Raw genomic sequence first — 20,751 nt, 5'->3', positions numbered from 1 at the left:
TTTACAAGAAAAAAGCACAATCTCACAAGAATCCAAAATGCTAATTTATTTTTTCTGAGAATATTTTTTTATTCGAAAAAGTACTTCATGAAAATTAAATCATACTTTCAAGAGAATAAATTGGTATTTATTTCGTGTAATCTATTGAGTATTAAGTAAATTTTTCTTAAAGAAAAATCACAAAATTAAGGATGAACATTAATGTAACAAAAATAAAACAATTTTTAGAGAGTAAAGTTCTATTTTTTGAAAACTAAAGTAATTTTATGAGAATAAAATAGTACATTTGAGATCAAAACCAGTAATCTCTACGGATAAAACCTTTTTTAAGAAAAAAAAGGTGACATTTGTGGCTGGGAAACAGTTGCATTTCTTTTCAAAGTGGCAACATTATGAGAATGAGAAGTTCTTTTTTCCAACAAAGTCATATCTTTGAGGAAAAAAAGTTGTATTTTTTTTTAAAGAAAAACTAATTTCATGAGAATAAAATAAAATTTTGTGAGACAAACACAAGAGATTTTTGTCACATGTAGGAGACAGACAAGGACTTGCCAGAAATTCCAGCGTCTGAATACGCTAGTTTTCACGCTAGTTTTATATTACATGCACAAAAGGGGGTGTATGGTGGCCCTACAGGTAGAAAAGGGCACAAGCTGTTCTAATTACGGAGATGAGTTAAAAGTTCAAATTCCAACGACAAAGGTTGTTTGGACTCACCTTCGCAGACCCTGTGGCCGTTGTCGTAGTAACCCAGTGGGCACCGGGGGGCACAGACCCCGGAAGGCAGCAGAACGCTGGGGGCGTGACAGGAAGTACAAGCAAGAGGCCCCGCCCCACTGCACGCCTCGCATGATAGGTGACATCCTGCGGAAAATATTTATTGTTAACCCTGGAAGAAAGGTTACATTTATCCTATTTGAGAAAGTTTTTTTTTGTTTTGTTTTACTAATATTTCTTTATTTTAAAAAAGTAAACATTTTATGGGAATAAAATTGTACTTTTTCCAAGAACAAAGTTGAACTTTTTTCAAGGAAAAAATACCATCTTTCAAGAAGGCATATTTTTTTTTCTTCTGACAATTAAGTAGTATTTAAATGATAATTATATATTCATTTTTATTTTCAAGAACAAATAGTAATTTGATTTGAATATTTCTGACAATTAGGTAATTTTTTCCCCGGCAATAGTCACAATTTTACGAGAAAAAAAGTTGGAACTTCAGAGAAGAAAGTTGCCATTTCTTATTAAATTAAACCATATTCTTTTTAAAATTAAGTCAAATTTTCCATGAAAAAAGTAGCATCTTCTGTGAAGAAAATCCCCTTTTTTTTACGTCTAACTTTTCCAGACGATTTAGTTAAATTTTTTGAGGAAAATCATCGTTAATTAAGTTACATTTTTCGTCCTGAAGATTAAGTCACAATTTTGAGAAAAACAAATCAACATCTTCTGAAAAAAAAGTAACATTTCTTTCTGACAATTTAGTCACATTTATTTTTTTAGTAGCATCTGCTGAGAAAAAAAGTCCTCATAATTAAGCCGTAATTTTTTCCGACACCTAAGTTATGATTTTACTAGAAAACTATGGAGTATCTTCTGAGAAGAAAGTTGTATTTTTTTCCGACAACAGTCACAATTTTTCAAGAAATAAAGTAACATCTTCCGACAAGAAATTGATAACTAATCATGACAAATATGTCGGATTTTTTTCAACAATGAAGTCGTATCTTTTTGAGAAAAAAAGGGGTAATTTTAAGAGAATAAAACCATTTGTTCAGAGAAAAAAAGAGTACATTGGTGAGAATAACGTATTTTTTTCAAGAAAAATACCAACTGCAGCTCAGTAGGTAGAGCAGGTCGTCCAGTCACCAGTTCGAATCCTAGCTATGACTGTCCGCATGTCGAAGTGTCCTTGGGCAAAACACTGAACTCTAATTTGCTACCAATGGGCCTGGCAGCGCCTTGCATGGCAGCAGCCACCCATTGGTGTATGAATGTGTGTGTGTGAATGGGTGAATGGGAGGCTTTGTAAAGCGCTTTGGGCACTGAGATGGTGCCGATAAAGCGCTATATATAAGTGTAGTTCATTTACCATTTACGAAATCTCATGTTTCCACCGATAATGTGTAGTATTTTGACGAGGACAAATTCATACTTTTCCCAAAACCAACATTCATTCATTCATTACCACTAAAATTTCAAACATTAGAAACAAAAATGTGACAAGTAACCTAGTTTGGACTGTTAGCTTGAGGCTATGTCTAAGCAGCATAGAAAATCAATAGAAAACAATAAAAAGAATGTGTCATTACGCATGCAAGCTCCGTGCCAGCCGTAGTGGTCGCGAGGACAGCTGGAGACGCAGTGGTCGCCGAGCAACAAGGCGCCAGTGCCGGGTCCTTTGCACCACAGGCAAATGCTGCCGACGCCTGTTTGGACGTCCGCCGTGCACCGCTGGCAATCACGGCTGCACTCTGACAACAAATCACATCAGTCAAGTTTATCAAACTATCATTAGTAGTCATTACCTCATTTTGAGTACAAATGTGAATTTAAAAAATAATCATAATTTGTTGTCTTTTCAATGAAAACATTGTACACAACACATTGTATTTTTTTTTTCCAGATAATAAAATCACATTTTTTCGAGAAAACAAATCGTAACCTTACTAGAGTGGTTGCAATTTTCCAGGAAAAAAAAAATTTGAATGTTAGGAGAATTAAGTTTTTTTCTTTTCCGAAAAATAGTAATTTGACATGAATAAATAATTATGTTTTCCATTTTTTTTTCAGGAATAGTAATTTTGTGAGAAAAAATAAGTAAGAAGTAAGTAAGTAAAAAGTCGTAGTAAAAAAAGAGTAATCTAATAAGAATAAAATACATTGTTTTCCATTTAGGAATGTGTATTTTTTCAGACTTGAATGGCAATATTCCCGATATCAACTTTGTCTTGAAACATTAACCCAGGCTTCAAATCCTAATTGGAAACCCTAACCTTGTTTTAAAACCTTAATTTGTAACCACAACCCTGTCTTTAAACCCAAATTGGAAACCATAACCCAAGATTCAAATCCTAATTTCAACCCTAACCCTATGTTGAAACATTCATTTGAAACCTTAATCTTGTATTGAAACCTTAATTTGAAATCCTAACCCTAGTTTGAAATCCCAACTTTAGCTTCAAAACCTAATTTGAAACCCTACCCCTATCTGGAAACATTATTTTGAAACCCTATTCCTGTCTTGAAACGCTAATTTGAAACCCGAAACCTAATTTCAATCCCCAATTTGAAACTTTAACTTTGTCTTAAAATCCAAATTTCAAATCTTGACCCTGGCTTGAAACCCTGATATGAAAGCCTAAATCAGCCTTGAAACCCTAATTTGAAACTATAACCCAGTTTCAAACCCCAATTTCAAACCCTGAACCTATCCCGAAACATTAATTTGAAACGCTAACCTTAATTTAAAATCCTAGCAATGTCTTGAAACATTAACCCCATTCTCAAGCCCTAAACTTGGCTTGAAACCCTAATGTGACCACCAAATTCTAAACTGAAACTCTTAACTTTAGCTCAAAATTTAATTTCAAACCTTACCCTATGTGGAAACTTTCATTTGAAACCCTAATCCTGTCTGGAAAACCTAATATGAAACCCTATTTCGAGTTTCAAACCCTAACCTTGTCTTGAAACCTTAATTTGAAAGCCAAGCCCTAGTGGGAAACTCTAAACCTCTTGAAAATCAAATCTGAATCCCTAACTGAATTGAAATTTCCCCAATTTCAAATTCTAACCTCAGTTTCAGAATCCAACCCTGTCTTTAAAACCCTAACCCAAGTTTCAAACCCTAATTTGAAACTGTACCTCGGTCATTAAAACCCTAAATCTTACCCTGGCCTCATCCCCAGTTTGAAACCCTGACTGTAATTTGTAACACTAACCTTAATTTCAAAACCAAATTTGAACCCTTAACAAAGATAGATGGATAGATGGATGGATGGATGGATGGATGGATGGGTGGATGGACAAGACACTGTATCTAGGTATACAGATACAGGGGTTCAAATGAGAGGAAGGAAAAGCAAGTGTGGATAATTAACACACAAGCCGCTGCGTTTAAAATAAACCAGTAAAGTAGTCAATGTGACGAGAGGATAATGACACGTGTGTGCGCGTCTGTGCGTACATGCCGCTGGAGTGTGAAGGTGAAAGCGCTGGAGAAATAATGACTCCTGTACCTTGATGAGCCCACCAGGAATCTTTTATGAACTAACACTTTGCTTGGACTTGAACCTGGGCCAGATTTCCTGACGCGTGCGGGCAAGTTTGCATCCATAAATCTGCGCAGGTGCATCGCGTAATCGAGCGAGAACAGCGCGTCTTCGCAAAGTGTTATTAAAAGTCTGCGCGGTGATGGGGCGGTAAACCCCCCCACCCCGATTCTTGACAGATTGTTTTCAACCTTCAGCTAGCTGTCCTGATAGTTAAACAGTAATTTCTTCACCCAGCAAGCACAAAAACAACAACAGCAGCAGGTGGTGGCACAAACACGACATTTTCAGTTTAACTGAACACATGATTGTTTTCTGAAGTGGAAAAAGTACTCTCACTCTGTGCTTGAGCAGAAGTTCCCGCGTTATCGGCCAGGCCGATATTCACCATTTTGACACATATCAACTATGGCCTTTTTTATTTGTATTTTTTTTATTATTTTTTTTTTTAATCCGACGGCCGATTTTTTGTTTGTTTGAATTTAAAGCAAAGATTAGTGAAAGATTAACATTTGACTTCTATTTAAATTTTGGAAATTGTATCTATAGTAGAAAACCTTGGGGATCTATTTATTTGTTGACGTTTTCATTTAACTTTGTAAGACATGCTGCTGAGCCTGGGCGCTCCTGGCACTTTTAGGATATTAAAACAAAGATGTCGATTGTCTAAGATGAAAACAAACTTTTAACATGTTGCAAATCTGAAAAGTTGTTTGATAAACATATGTTTAAAGGCATTTAAATGAAGTGTTGGAGTTTGTATTATTCAAAATATTGACGTCAATATTTTCCCTTCAACAGCAAATGAATATCAGCTCCAAATATCAGTTATTGACCTCATAATCCGTATCGTATCGTATCTCCAAAAAAAAAAAAAAACATCAGTCTATCTCTAATTCAAATCTCAAATCATCTTTCCCCAGTAAAATGAATGAAAATACCATTAATCCATTTCAGCCTTTGCAATAAAATGTCAATGCTATTTCATATTGTATAAAAAGATACAATAATTATAACATAATTAAATAGAATGCAAAGAATTAAACATATTTTACTTCATTTCAATGGACAATGTTGCTGCTTCTACTTGTGTGTGCGCTTTGGCCACCTACGGGGCAATATTAGGGATGGGCGAGTATGAATACCGGGTATCGTATCGGGCTGATGCCGGCCTTAATTCAAGATCAAGTTTCAAAATCTGACATTGAGTAAGTCCTCCTGGCCAGTAGTTGGTGCTACACTGCAGTGGTTTGATGCATCAGCGAATTATCCTGTGCTTCAGAAAGAAAGAAAAGTATTTGTTCAAGAATCTGTTGTTTAAAGGGTTGTAACATCCCCACATAGATGCTCATTTTTTCGCATTCTATGCCATTTTCCATTATGTGTCAGCATTAGCATTAAGATAGCGACTTTAAGACAAACATGTGCAGTTGTTTAGACTTAGTCGCCAATCAGCCTGGGATATATTGTAGGAAAAAAAATGTTCTTACTGAGGCACTGGGCCGTGGAGGTATGGAGGAAGCGCCCCTCCTGGCAGCCAGTCCGGCAGTGGCCGGCATTCAGGTCCGCCAGTGGGGGGCACGAGGTGCAGTCGGCCTGGGAGGCGCCCGAGCACGTCTGGCAGGACGGGTGGCAGGCTGGCGGGGTTGAGGACCCAGGGGAAGAAAAACAATGGGGAAAAAATCAGGTAAAACATCAAACCGTAATTTTAAACCCTAATGTTAGCCTAACACCCTAATTAGAATCCCAACCTTAATCCTGTCATCAAACTCTAGTTTGTAACCCTTACCTTTGTTTGAAACCCTACCCCAGGCTTGAAACCCTATTTTGAAATCTAAACCCAAGCTTGATAAACCTATTGGAAACATTAACTTTAAACCCTAATTTGAAAAAAACAAAGTTCAAACGCTAGCCGTCTGAGACCCAATCTTAGTCTTAACGCACTAATTTGAAAACCGAACCCTGTCTTGAAACCGTAATTTAAAACCCTCTCCTTGGCTTCAAACCCTTATATGACAGCCAAACCCTTGTTTCAAATCCTAATTAGAAACCTAAACCAATGCTTGAAACATCACTTTAATTTAAAACCTTAATTTAAAACCCTAGTTTGAAAAAACAAACCATAACTGCATTCAGTCACAGATTTGAAACCCTAAACCATATGCTTTAAAACATAATTTGAAACCCTAACGCTCTTTTGAAACCCGATCCTTAGCTTTGAACGCCCTACGCCCTATGAAACCCCTACATTTGCTTCAAACCTAATTTTAAATCCTAAGCCTTGTTTGAAACCAATCTAAAACCAAAACCCAGGCTGTAAACCCGAATTTGAAACCTTAATTTGAAAGCCTAATTTAAAAAAGCATACAGTACTTCAAACCCCAACTGTCTTTGGACACACAATTTAAATTCTAACCCAGGCTTTAAACCCTAATTTGAAACCCTAACCATTGTTTGAAACCCTATCCTTGGCTTCGAAGCTATTTTAAAACCCTACCGTCTGAATACCAAATCTGAAACCGTATCCAAGGCTTCAAACCCTAATTTGCAGACCGTAACCCTTGTATGAAACCCTAATCTGAAACCCTAAACTTGGCTTCAAACACTAATTTGAAACCCTAATTTAGGCTTGCAAGCCTACCTTAAGACCCAAACACTGCCTTGAAACCTTCAATTGAAACCCTTACCTATGTTTAGCACCACAACCCTGGCTTGAAACCATAATTTCAAACTCTTAATCCGAAATTTAAACCATCGTTTGAAACTGTAACTAACCCAGGAGAAAAAGCCCCAATCCAGGCATTGTGAAACAATTAATTCTGTGTTTGAAACATCAGTAATTCTACATAAGAAATAATAAGAATTGATTTAATGCTTGCTCAGGTGAACAGGAGCAAAATCTTGCAGTGAAATATTCCTGTGTGTCAGACATAAATACATTACGTGTGTGTGTGTATCTCCTATTGAGCTAGTCAACCACCGAAGGAGTTGATGCCAAAAAAGGCAAAGAGCAGTCATTTACTTTGCTGTCCCAGGAAACAATCTGAGTCTATTTGGTCTTTGGCTGGGAGTGTCAGGCTAACATTTCTCTTACAAACGACAACAACAACTTCCTTATTTATGTTGTTTTCTTACAGATTAACAATAGAAACCAAGCTTTAGTCTGAACCAGGATTTAAAACCCTAATTTGAAACGCTAATCCTGCTAAATTGAAACCTTAAATCTAACCTCGAAACCCAAATTTGAAACCACAACCATGACTAAAAAACTTAACTTGAAACACTAAATTGAAACCCTAACAATGACTTGCAACCTTAATATGAAACCTTAATCCTGTTTTTAAACCCCAATTTTAAACCCTAAGCATTACCATTCAAAACTCAAAAGATAACTTGCAACCTCAATTGGAAACTAGGGCTACAACTAACAATTGTTTCATAATACATCAATCTGTGAATTTCTTTTTCTAGTAATCGATGAATCTTATTAAAAATGTTCTTTTTTAATTTCCATCCCTTCATTCAAAAACAAGACATTATTTCAAATTGATCGTGCAGAAAATGAACAAACAAATGAATGATTATTCAGTTCCTTGTTTGGTCTGTAACACATCAGAAAATAGGCAAACATTGATTATTGTTTTCCAAAGTAAAGGTCGACATTCACAACCATCTTATTTTGATTAAAAACAGACAAATCAGTCTGCTTTCATGAGTGACTACAGAAATTGGAGACTATTTACTGTTAAAATGTTGAAGTTCTTTATAAATGGACAATTTTAAGTTTCACAAGGTCTCTAAACGATTAATCAATTAGGGATTCAGACGAGGCGGATTAATCAATTATAGTTGCCGTTTAATTTGGTCGAACCGATTCGTTGTGATTCGTCGTAATCGATGAATGATTAGACCTCTATTTGAAACATTAAATTTAAACGCAGGGTTGAAACCCAAATACGAAACCCTAAGCATAACCATTTGAAACCCAAAAGCTAACTTGAAACTGTAATTTGAAGCCACAGCCATGACTTGAAACCTTAATTTGAAACACTAAATTGAAAGTCTAACACAGGCTTGATACCTTAATTTCAAACCCAAACATAATCTGAAAGCAAAGCAAAAGCACATTTATTTATACAGCGCATTCCATACACGTGGTAACTCAATGTGCTTTACATGATTAAAAGCATTTAAAAACAAAGAAAAACACAGCGTATAAACATTTAAAACAAAGAGGAAAAAAAATACAATTAAAACAGCATACAGTGCAAGAAAGATCATTGAAAAGCAGAAATGCTCATGAGAAAAAAGAAGAGTTTTTAACCTGGACCATTTAAGGACTGTAGCATTTAGTCCTACCCACGTTTCCAACCTGTTCAGCAGTATATTATGATCTACCGTATCAAAAGCCGCACTGAGAGCCAACAAAACCAGAACTGACACCTTTCCCGAGTCAGTATTCAACCGTATATCATCTAGCACTTTGATAAGAGCTGATTCTATACTGTGATGAGGTCGGAAACCTGATCCATTTAAGTTGAAGAAATTGCTGTTTTGATTAAAAATAACTTTCTCGACAATCTTGGCTATGAAAGGGAAATTTGAGATGGGTCTATAGCTTGGAAACATGGAAGCGTCCAGTGTTCTATTTTTTTAGCAGAGGCTTAATGGCAGCTACTTTAAGAGTTTTAGGAAACTCGGCTGACTGAAGTGAGCAATTGATTATTCAATGCATATCAGCTAGCACAGACTTTGCAATAGTTTTGAAAAAGTCAGACGGCATTGAGTCACGACAGCTCGTTGATGGTTTCAGCTGCTGAACTGTTTTCTCTACAGTTTTTTTGGTCAACTATCAAATTCTGACATGGTAATTCCTTTTTCCTGGGTGGCTTCAGATGTAGTATCAGTTTATCATTTTGCTGATTTAGGCTGATAGTTAACCTGATGGGTTGTATTTTTTCACTAAAAAGAGCGAATTCATTGCATTTATCTGCTGTGAGGCATTCTACAACTATCTGATTCGGAGGATTTGTGAGCTTGTCAATCAGAGCAAACAGAGTGCGAGTATTGTTGAAGTTCTTACTGTTGATTTCAGAAAAGTGTTGCTGTCTAGCCCTGACTAACTCTTGGTTAAAATTACAAAGACTTTGTCTGTCGATGTCATACTCAATTTGGAGTTTAGTCTTTCTCCATGTACGTTCTGCTTTCCTACACTTTGATTTAGAGGTCTTTACCATCATAGTGTTCCTCCACGGTGTTCTAGGTCACCTCAAGATTGTTTTAGTTTTAATAGGAGCGACGGCATTTATGACATTTGAGATTTTACAGGTGAATTTATCCAAATGTTTATCAACTATCTCAGCATTCACAGTTTGTGACACAGCTATGGTCTCCATAAACTTGGTGGCAGTACTCTCATTTTTGTACCTTCATAGACATAGAGGTTGTCTGAACGTTTGGGAGGATCTGTAATTCAAAGAACACACAAAACGGTCGTAAATAGCCATAAAAATAGCAGCATTGCCATTGCCTTTTTTTCCTATCCTTAATGTCAACTGTCAATTTCAAAATCCTGAGAAATAACCAGGTCTAAAAACAGAGATATTATAAAGAGCTAAAATCACACAGTATAATTTCTTTACACGGAAATAATGACTTAAAAATAGCAGCATTGCCATTGCCTTTTTTTCCTATCCTTAATGTCAACTGTCAATTTCAAAATCCTGAGAAATAACCAGGTCTAAGATGTGACCTTGAGTGTGGGTTGGACTCTTTATATGTTGAGACAGGTCAAATGTGTCCAGTATAGCAGAGAGTATTTTCTATGTTATTGTCAACATGAATGTTAAACGTCTCCCGCTATGACAAAGTAGTTGTAGTCAGCACAAATAACTGACAGCAGGTCCGTTTGTATCTTGCCTATGCCTATAAATTATTAAAACAATAACCTTTGGGTCACCTTTAACTAAAAAAACAGAGATATTCTAAAGAGCTAAAATCACGCAGTATAATTTCTTTACACGGAAATAATGACTTAAAAATAGCAGCATTGCCATTGCCTTTTTTTCCTATTTGACACTTGTTCATAAAATCAAAATTTGCTGGCGTTGCCTCATTTAAAATGGTATTACAGCTACTTTCTGTTAACCGCGTTTCATTTAGTAGCAAAAAGGCTAGATCATAATGTAATGATGTCATTAATCCACATTGATTTTGTACCAAGTGACCTGATATTGAATAGAGCTAGTCTCGCAGAGATAACTGGATACAATAGTTTGATAGGTTCACATTTTATCCTCACTAAGCTTGTAGTTCTACTTTCTTTGTGCCATATTTCATTGCCTAACTTTCTGTCTTTCCCTTGTAATTACAAGGATGAAAAATGTCTGATCTCCATAGGAGTCTGATTTACTCTAGAGTAGAATGTTGTTTGTATCTGATTTGCGCCCGCTACCCCGCACATATCAGTCAGATTTGGAGATAAGATTCTTCATGGGTGGAGGAGGGGCTCTTCTTAGTGGACGTTGGTTATCTTAGAGGGGTTGGGAGGAAGATATTGGGATGGTGTGTCTTGGGTTCCAACATCCTGTCCGTCACATCTAATAGAGCATTTAGACTAGATGATAGTGATTATTGTGTTGGGCTTTGCTCCAATGGGGTGGGGAGGGGTGTCGGAGAGTCCAAGTGCTGCATCATCTCATTCCTCATTCCTTCGATTGTTTGGGTGACGCTGGTGACTCCATCTGCACCTCGTGTGAAACCCTAATTTAAAATCCTAACTCTGTTTTAAAACCCTTTTTGAAACAGTAATTCTAACTTAAAACACTAATTTCAAGCCACAACTTTACTTGAAACCCTAACATGAAAGCCCCAAAAAATTGGAAACATTACCCTAACTTAAAACCCAAGTGCTTGTTTAAACCAATAAATCAAGCTTAAAACCTTAATTTAAACCCTAACCTTGTCTTGAAATGCTACCTCTTGTTTGAAACTCTAAAGCAATCTTAAACCCTGAACGTGAAACCCAAGTCTTGTCTTGAAACCCTATACCTAGTTTGCAACCCAACCCTGGCTAGTAACCTTAATAATTTGATGCCATAACCCTAACTTAAACCCTAACCGTGTCTTGAAAGCCCTGATTTAAAACCATAACTCAGGCTTGAAATTGTCATTTGAAAGACTAATTACCTTGACAATGGCCATCCACTACAAAGAATCCTTGTGGGCATGTGTGCATACATCGTCCCTCGTGGAGGCTGGACGGCGAAGGACAGGACATACAGTTGTCCACAGAAGGTCCTGTGCACCTCCAGCAGGATGTGTGACATTCTGGAAGAAAAAAAAAAGTGTTTTTCATTAAAAAAATCCTAGACAATGTACTATTCAAGGAACTTAAAGCCTGTTTTTGTACAAGTTAGTCTTCAGTGAACCAATTATTTTTTCAACATCAAAGACATCCATCCATCCTCTGAGCCACCTATCCTCACTAGGATTGCGTGTGAGCTGGCACCTACCTCAGCTGACTTTGGGAGAGAGGCGGGTACACCCTGAATTGGTTGCCAGCCAATCGCAGGGCACATATAGATATGGTTGTTTTTGGTTATTGATTAACCATTCACACACACATTAACGCCTAGGGACAATTTTGTCTTCAATTAACCTCCGAGCATGTTTTTGGAATGTGGGAGGAAACCGGACTACGCGGAGAAAACCCACGCAGGCACGGGGAGAAGATGCGAACTCCACACAGGGAGGCCAGATTTGAACCCGGAACTGTGAGACAGCTGTGCTAACCAGTCGTTCACCGTGTCACACACATCAAAGACAATGTATTCAATTAACCTAACATACATCAAAGACAATTTAGTCATCAATCAATCTACCATACATTTTTGAAAGCATCATAAGTTTAGTCTTCAACAAACTTAACGTTTTTAGTATTTTTGTGTAAGCATCATAGACAATGTAATCGACAATTATCCTAACTTCCATTTTGTAAATTTGGAGTCACCAATTAACCTAATCCAGATTTGTAAACATCAAAGACATATGACGTCTTATTGGAAACATCAAGTCTCCAGTTATTATGCACGTTTTGTAAATATCAAAGACAATTCAGTTTTCAGTGAATCTAATGTTCATTAACTTCATTTTTATAAACAAAGACAATTTAGCCTTCAATGAACCTAACGTACATTTTTGCAAACATCAAAGACAGAACAGTCTTTTCAACGAACCTAACATACATTTTAATGTAGGATCAAAGATAATTTAACTGATAATTAACCTGATCTCCATTCTTTACACTTCAAAGACAATTTATTGGCCAATTAAGCTAACGGACATTTTTGTGAACATCAAAGAGTCTTCAAATAACCTACATGTACATTTTGTAAACACCAAAGGCGAGTTAGTCTTCAATTAACATGACAAACATCAAAGACAATTAACGTTTTTTATGAACATTAAAGACAATTTAAGAGTCGCCAATTAACTGTAATTCAATTTAAACAAACACTATTTCAAGTCTTAAAATAACATGACGTTCATTTTTGTAAACAAAAACAATATAGTATTCAGTGAATCTAATATACATTTAAATTGAAATTGAAGACAAGTTCATTAACTTCATTTTTATAAACATGGAACTGAAGATACATTTTTGAAATGTCAAAGACACGTTAGTATTTAATAAGACTGACGCTGACTTTTATAGTCATCAAAAATCAGTGTGTTTTGTAAAAATCAGATACTTTAGTTTTCAATTAATGTATATTTTTGTTCACTTCAAATAGCATTAAGTTGTCAACTACCCTACTATACAATTTGTAAACACCAAGACAAGACAATTAACCCGCATAAAAGCTCACTGATTTTTTTTTTCTCTGACTGCAGCATCCCAAACACAACCTTTTGATTCTTCACTGCGCTATCATCTACAAGTGTGGTGCATAAAGTTGGAGTGCATATTGATTATTATGAGCACTCCCTTGCTTCACGCAGTACATTATAAGGCTCACACTCTTGCACAGAATGTGCTTCATTACTCACTTTTGTGCTGATTCGGGACAAATTTTACCAGTGTATGAGGCTGATTTTGCAGCAACCATCCCAAGGATGCATTGAGTGCAGTATTAAGGCGGGCAGCCTTGATTTATACTTTTTATGCTGGGACTGAAGCCAAACAAGCGCTTACACATTCAAACACAAAAATTGCATGCGTTTTAAAAAAACATCAAAGACAAGTAACTCAAAGAAGCCAATTGAGTCTTCAGTGAACCTATCATTCCTTCATTCAGGGTCAATAAAATCAATGTTTTTGTAAATAAAGATCATTTGGAATCTTCAGTGAAACTAACCTACATTTTTGTAAATGTAAAAAAGTCTTCAAAGAAGCCCACGTGTTTTTGCCAAACATCAAAGACAATGTGTGCATGTGTGTGTGCACGCGTGGGGTTTAAATGTTGCTATCTTGAGAGTCTGGTGCGCTTGTTTAAGCTCCATCTTCGTACATAGCTTGGGACCAGTAAAGAAGCAAAGAGAAAACACACACACACAGACAGACAGACAGACAGACAGACACACACACACACACACACACACACACACACACAGCCCTACTTCAATATCGACAATTCTATAAAAGACAACCGAATTCATAAAGACATTATTAATAAACAAAGACATTTTTAGTCTATTAAACTAAGGTAATGTTTTTGTAAACAAAATGTTTTTCAAATTAGTTTTCATTGAGCCTAACATACATGTGTTTCAAAAAAATCAAAGACAATTTAATCTAAGACCCCAACATGTTTTTTAAACATCAAAGACATTTTTTGTCTTTGGCAAACTTAAGGTACGTTTTTTTGGAGACTTCAAAAACTATTTTGATAATCCGATGAACGTAATGTACGTTTTGTAAACACCAATGGCATTTTAGTATTGTGAACCCGACATACGTTTTTTGTAACATCAAAGACAATAGAGAATCTTTAGTGCGCTTGAGCCAAACATACGTTCAACCACCAACACTAATTAAGAATATTTATTGAGCATCGTGTGTTTTGATAAAGATCAAAGATTATTTTGTCTTCAATAAGCCTAAAATATGTGTTTTCGGGGGGAAAAATAACGGCAATTTAGAATATTGAATGAGCCTCACGTTTTTGTAAACATCAAAGGCACTGAACATCACTGAAGACTATTGTACATGTTTTTGTAACAATCAAAGGCAATTTACTCCGTGACCTAATGTACACGTTTTCATAAACATTAAAAGACGATTTAATCTTTGCGGCTACATGAAGTATGTACCTAACATAAATTTTTTCGAATACATCAAAGGCTATTTAGACTTGAATGAAGCTAACATCTCATTGTAAACGTCAAAGGCAATGGCTAACAAAGGTATTTTCGTAAACATCAATGCCAATTTAAAACCTTTAATGACAATGATCTTGTTTTCATTCACATCAAAGATGATTTGGTCTTGAATGAGCCTAACGTACGTTTTCGTAAACATTAAAGATTTACTCTACAATAAGCCTAATATATGTGCTTTTGTAAAGATCAAGGGCAATTTAGTGTTCAATGAACCTAACGTGCGTGTTTTTGATTTTCCATAAAACAGATTTTGTTTAACTTGAGAGCACTTTTACACACATTTAATTAACATGATTCCCATAACTACTTTTTTCTCATTATCTTTGTTCCCATCAATTATTAATGAGCGAGCACATCTGAAGGCCGTCATTTGGGCTGAATAGCCTCCACTGATCATATTGAAATTACTTTTTATGTTCTTGCACAAAAAACAACAACACCAGAAATTCAAGTTGAGGCCATGCTGGCACCGCGTTTGTCCCACAAGGTCGCTGAGACGAATGAAGGCGAATAAAACCAAATGCTACCCATCAATTTGCAATCATTCCCGCGGTGCACGGCCCTGCTCACTGCCAGAAAGAAAGTTCTGACAAAGAAAACATCCACCGCCCACACAGACACACACACAAAGACACACACACACAACTATAACCATGGTTTAAATATTCATTTTCTGTCAAAAGTTGAACATGACATGGAACATTATACAACTGTGTAGGACTAATAAAACACAAATATTTGTAAACATGTATTATCTGATCATGCAAATGCTTTCAAGTTTTCTAATTTACACCTAGGGAGTTGGTAACGAGCACAGATATGAATGGGTAGGTACGACACACCCATTTTGAGCTGTGTGCCGATGGCGACGCTAAGCTACGGGGGTCAAAGTTGTCCGCATTCCATGTGTGTGTATGGCAAGAAACCCAAAAGAACAAGGATGCCGGCACATTGTGCAATCACAACAAGGGAACTTGGAATAACCTTTCACAGATAAAATTATATTTTTGACTTTTCATATCAATATTCTGTATTGATAGCACACACTTTGGCGTTGACAAAAAAACAGATCGTGTGAAAACCGAGCAAGTTTTCGACTTAATTTCAATGTCCATGTCCACCTTTGATGGGAATGTCAACCACATAGGCACATCAGTTAGCCGGGCTGCTATTGCGCGCTGTTGTATTTTCATATCTATAGTAACAAGGGTTCGTTAATTAAATCATCCACCTGAATCCCCATCATATTTTCAACTATGCGTACTGGTAGTCTTTTGAGATACAATGTGTTTGTTCTTTTCAGATGTGGGGGTACACGTTACCATTTCTTGTCAGACTTTACAAAAGCAGATAACTCCACATTGCTGACCTTTTTGGCCCTTCCTTGTCAACAATGTCATCCGTTGAGTCTTGGGCTCGATCTCCCATCATTGCCTCCGAGTGTACACTCATTTTCGCTTTTAGCAGCAGTAGGTTACAAACATTTGCCCCTGTTGCGTCTCGCTGCTACTGTGCTGTGTGCATCACCATAACTTGAAATGGTTCTATTGACACCACATGATTGGTTCGACACAGAGCAACTTCCATTATTATTGGCTATTCGTATTGCCTGTCAAAACATCCACAAATGCAATCTATCGAAGTCTATTGACCACGTCACCTCATCATGGGTGGCCCCACTGAGCTTTATCCAGAGAAACGTGCGCTGGCAGCGGTTTACGCTTGGATCAAAACATTCTGTTTTGGCCTTCTTGTTTCGTCGAACAAAATAGAAATAAAATAAAAAACAACTAAGTTGGACTTTTGGGCCATTTTTGGCCGAAAACGTTCGGTGGCTGAAAACTTGGTGCACCACTAGTAAACATCCAATTTGATGCACTAAGCACACAGCTTTTGGAAAAATAGAGACAATGTAGTCAGTCTTTCATGAAGCTATGTACATGTTTTCTGTGAACATCAAATACAACTTAGCATTTCATCGCACGAAATTTGGAAAATATAAATGCAATTTAGCCTTTGATAAATGGGTTTTGGAAACATCAAAACAATTTAGAGTCTTTAATGAACCTTATTTACATGTTATGTGTCTAAAGTGAACCTAACTTGCATTTTTTTGTGACATTCAAACATCAAAGACGAGTTTGTCTTCCATGATGAGCCTAACACACATTGTCATAAACATCAAAGACAATTTCGTCCTCGCTGAACCCAATTTAAGTGTTTTCACAAAAATCAAAGACAAATTCTTTTTTTTTTTTGTGAACCTAACATACATGTTTTATAAACACAACATACATACAAAGGCAAGTGGTAGTGACGCACCGACATTTCAACCACCGAAACTTGTCGGCCAAAAATGGCCCAGAAGTGGATTTTTCGTTTTCGGACCGGAAGACTTTTGTCACTGAAATAAAATGGCCAAAACAGGATTTTGATATGATCCAAGCAAAAACCGCAGCCAGTGCGCAGTAGTGTGTCTTCGGTCAATCAAACTGTCATGTTTTCGTAAACACAATTTAGAGACTTATGTTCTGTAAATAGCAAAAACCTTTTTGAGTCTTTGCTGATCATAACTTAAGTGTTTTCGTAAATATCAAAAATAATTTTGAGTTCGGCAAACTCAACGTGTTTTTATAAACAAAGACATTTGATTATTCTGTGAACCTTATTTATGTGTTTTAAGGTCATTTTAGTCTTTGTTGAACCCAACGTATGATTTTCTGTAACCATCAAAATCTGTGACCCTAACATACATGTTTATGTCAACTTAAAAAACAATTTTGAGTCTTCGGTAAACCGAACTTACATGTTTGCGTAAACATAAAAGACAATTTCGAGTGTTCAATTAACCCAATGTACATGTTTGAGCACCAAAGGCAAAAACATTGAATTTACAAGGCTCTACTGTAATCCTCTAAAACTGTTATTGATTTTGGACCACCTCTGGGCTGAGACACAAAACAAACATCAATGAGTCAAAGTGGGTGTAAAAAAAAAAAGAAGCAAAAAACGTCGAATGCCAAAAAGTGTGCTGCTGAACGCTGTATGACCCTCAAAGATGGAGATGGCCGCTAAGTGGATACAATTTCACACTGTCACTGAGAGGACAAACAAAAGACATCACTCTACTGACTTTTTTCCCTGCCTTTAACAAGGAGATGTGTGAGTGTGTGGTTGTGCGTCTGTGTGTGTGTGAGAGAGAAAGGGAAATAAAACTACGTTAAAAATGAGCCCATCACACACGATTTTACACACAAACAACCCCAATTCCCTTTTACCAATCAAACACACATAGACAGCCACGCACGCAGAAACACATGCACACACGCACACATAAACACACACACACGCACACCCAGGTATCCTACCTTTACAAAAACAATTAGTGGTGGCACATTGCGTGGTAGTAAACAAACCATGTTGCAGCTCACCAGACTTAATTCAAACAATTTTCTTGCAATTCATGAATGAGGACAGTGATCAGAGCACAAAACACCTCAGCACAAGGATAATGTTTGTGCATGTTTCTGCTAACTACTGACTAAATGATTGACTGGGTAACAAATTGACTGACTGACTAACTAACAGATGAATTAACTGACTGACTCATTGACTTCTTCTAGTCCAGACATTGGGGTGTTTGTTCATTACCTGTGCAGATGTGCTGGTGGTCGGCGTAGGTGCGGGCGGGACAGTCCGCCACGCAGACCCCACGCGGTGGCAGAAGGTCACGCGACTGCAGGGCCAGGACCTCAGCGGCTTTGACGCAGCGCAGGCAGTCTGAAGCCAGAGGGCCCACGCACCAGCGGCACGACGGGTGACAGTCTGCTCGCGCGCAATGTACAGCACATTACATCACACACTATCATAATAATATATGTATACTGTGTGTATGCTTACTGTGACAGGTGTGGGCGTGCGGGTAGAGGCCCTCGCCACACACCTCCACACACTGCCCCTGGTGGAGGAGGAGGTCCTGTGCGCACAACGTGCAGTGAGACGCCGACGGACCCCAGCATGAGGCACACGAGCTGTGGCAGCCTGAAGGCAAATCGATAATATATTATCCATCCATCCATTTTCTGTACCGCTTTATCCTCACAAGGGTCGCAGGCGTGCTGGAGCCTATCCCAGCTATCTACGGGCGACCCTGAACTGGTCGCCAGTCAATCGCAGGGCACATATAAACAAACAACCATTCCCACACACATTCACAGGTATTAATTTAAAAAATAAAAAAGATAAAATACATGCTAATATGACAGGCATCTGAGAGTGCGTACAAAAAATTTCTTTTTTTGGCGACCAATTGAATAATTAGTATAAATGATAACAATTTCCTAAAATTTTAATCACAATTAAATACTGAATACATAATAATGATGGTAAATTACAATAAAATAATTAAATAATAAAAGTTACAATACAATTAATTAAGTACTTAATAATAATATTAATAATAATAATAAATACATTATGATAAAAATGTGTGTGTTTGCATGTTCTCCCCGTGCCTGCGTGGTTGTTTGTTAATATGTGCCCTGCGATTGGCTGGCGACCAGTTCAGGGTGTAACCCGCCTCTCGCCCAGAGTCAGCTGGGACAGGCTCCAGCACGCCCGCGACCCCAGTGAGGATAAGTGGTATGGAAAATGGATGAATATTATTATTATAAATACAAATAATTTACTAAATAAACTGAAATATAAACAACCTCCCATCCATTTTCTGTACCGCTTTATCCTCACAAGGGTCGCGGGCGTGCTGGAGCCTATCTCAGCTATCTTCGGGCGAGAGGCAGGGTACAACCTGAACTGGTCGCCAGCCAATCGCAGGGCACATATAAACAAACAACCATTCGCACTCACATTCACACCTACGGGCAATTTAGAGTCTTCAATCAACCTACCACGCATGTTTTTGGGATGTGGGAGGAAACCGGAGTACCCGGAGTAAACCCACGCAGGCACGGGGAGAACATACAAACTCCACACAGGCGGGGCCGGGATTTGAACCCCGGTCCTCAGAACTGTGAGGCGGATATGCTAACCAGTCGTTCACCGTGTCGCCCACTTTTAAAATGTTTTCTTAAAATATTTTTTTCTGTAAATAGAAATAGAAACAGATTATTATTATTTTCATTGAATCAACCCAATTTTTTAAAAATGTTTTAGTATTAATTAAGCAAATATTGAGACGTTTTGAATGCCAAAATTGGAGTCAGTTGCGCTACCTGGTGATTTTATAACTATTGTTTAAAAAACCCACAAACAAAACAAAACAAATAGTCACCCAGCTTATAATTTTTACAGTTCATTTCAGCCAAATATAATAAAAACAAAACCCTCTCAAGCAACCCAATACTTTTGTCCAAAGCGTTACCTCTGCATCTGCTGCCGTGGTCGCTGTAGTGTTGAGCGGGACAAGCCGACATGCATTTCCCACGATGCAACGCGCTGCCCGGCGGACAGGTTGCGCAGTCGGGCTTGTCGGGGAAGCAGGAGGCGCAGGACGAATGGCAAGCTGCCAAAGTCATCAAAGACATCAAAGACGCACGTTAAACGCAAAGACCTTTATCTGCCTCCGCCTGATGTGAGGCAGTAATTTCAGCGGAGTGATCGCTCATTTTTGCTGAGGGTAATTGGAAAAGTGATACATGCCGTAGGTAGCCCCAAATGGATAAGCGCTGAAAGTTAAAGTCCATTAGGAATACGAGTCATACATTAGGAATATGAGTAATTTATCTGCATGCAGACAGTTCCCTTCCTTCTCAATTTAGACTAGAAGGCAACTAAAAAACAAAGCAGTTAATTCAAGCTGAAGGTCACTCTGGCAAATCAGAAACTCGAAAAGAAGGAATAGTCCTCCCTGGAAAAAAACAGTACACTGTAGAATGTGTTTGTTCATGTCAAAACTGCTCCCTGATTCATCATCAGGATTATAGATAGGTGATTTGTTGAAATTAGCGCAGGATAAAGCGCAGGTGCTCGTAAAAGATGGGATACGGTGGTTTCAGAATACATGTCGTGTAATGTTGCCACTGTCTGACCGAGATACGGCTAGATTTATGGCAGTAGTCTGGCATAGTACAATCGT

General features: G+C 37.5%; 1 protein-coding gene across 4 annotated transcripts in view; it reads right to left on the bottom strand.

Moving 5' to 3' along the window:
* fras1 (Fraser extracellular matrix complex subunit 1) overlaps positions 1-20,751 on the bottom strand; it is a 242,070-nt gene that overhangs the window by 100,912 nt on the left and 120,407 nt on the right. For all 4 annotated transcript variants that reach the window (XM_061766875.1, XM_061766873.1, XM_061766872.1 and 1 more), the window contains 7 exons: positions 20,038-20,178; positions 18,558-18,698; positions 18,309-18,482; positions 11,463-11,603; positions 5,765-5,911; positions 2,313-2,474; positions 718-864 (listed from right to left, as the gene is read on the bottom strand). In XM_061766875.1, the coding sequence (XP_061622859.1) occupies positions 718-864; positions 2,313-2,474; positions 5,765-5,911; positions 11,463-11,603; positions 18,309-18,482; positions 18,558-18,698; positions 20,038-20,178 (1,053 nt within the window). The remainder of the gene's footprint in view (positions 1-717; positions 865-2,312; positions 2,475-5,764; positions 5,912-11,462; positions 11,604-18,308; positions 18,483-18,557; positions 18,699-20,037; positions 20,179-20,751) is intronic.

Source organism: Phyllopteryx taeniolatus, chromosome 3 (assembly GCF_024500385.1).
Source record: "Phyllopteryx taeniolatus isolate TA_2022b chromosome 3, UOR_Ptae_1.2, whole genome shotgun sequence".
Lineage (NCBI taxonomy): Eukaryota > Metazoa > Chordata > Actinopteri > Syngnathiformes > Syngnathidae > Phyllopteryx > Phyllopteryx taeniolatus.
Note: the sequence above shows the minus strand (reverse complement) of the source record. Positions and strands in the feature narration are given on the sequence as shown.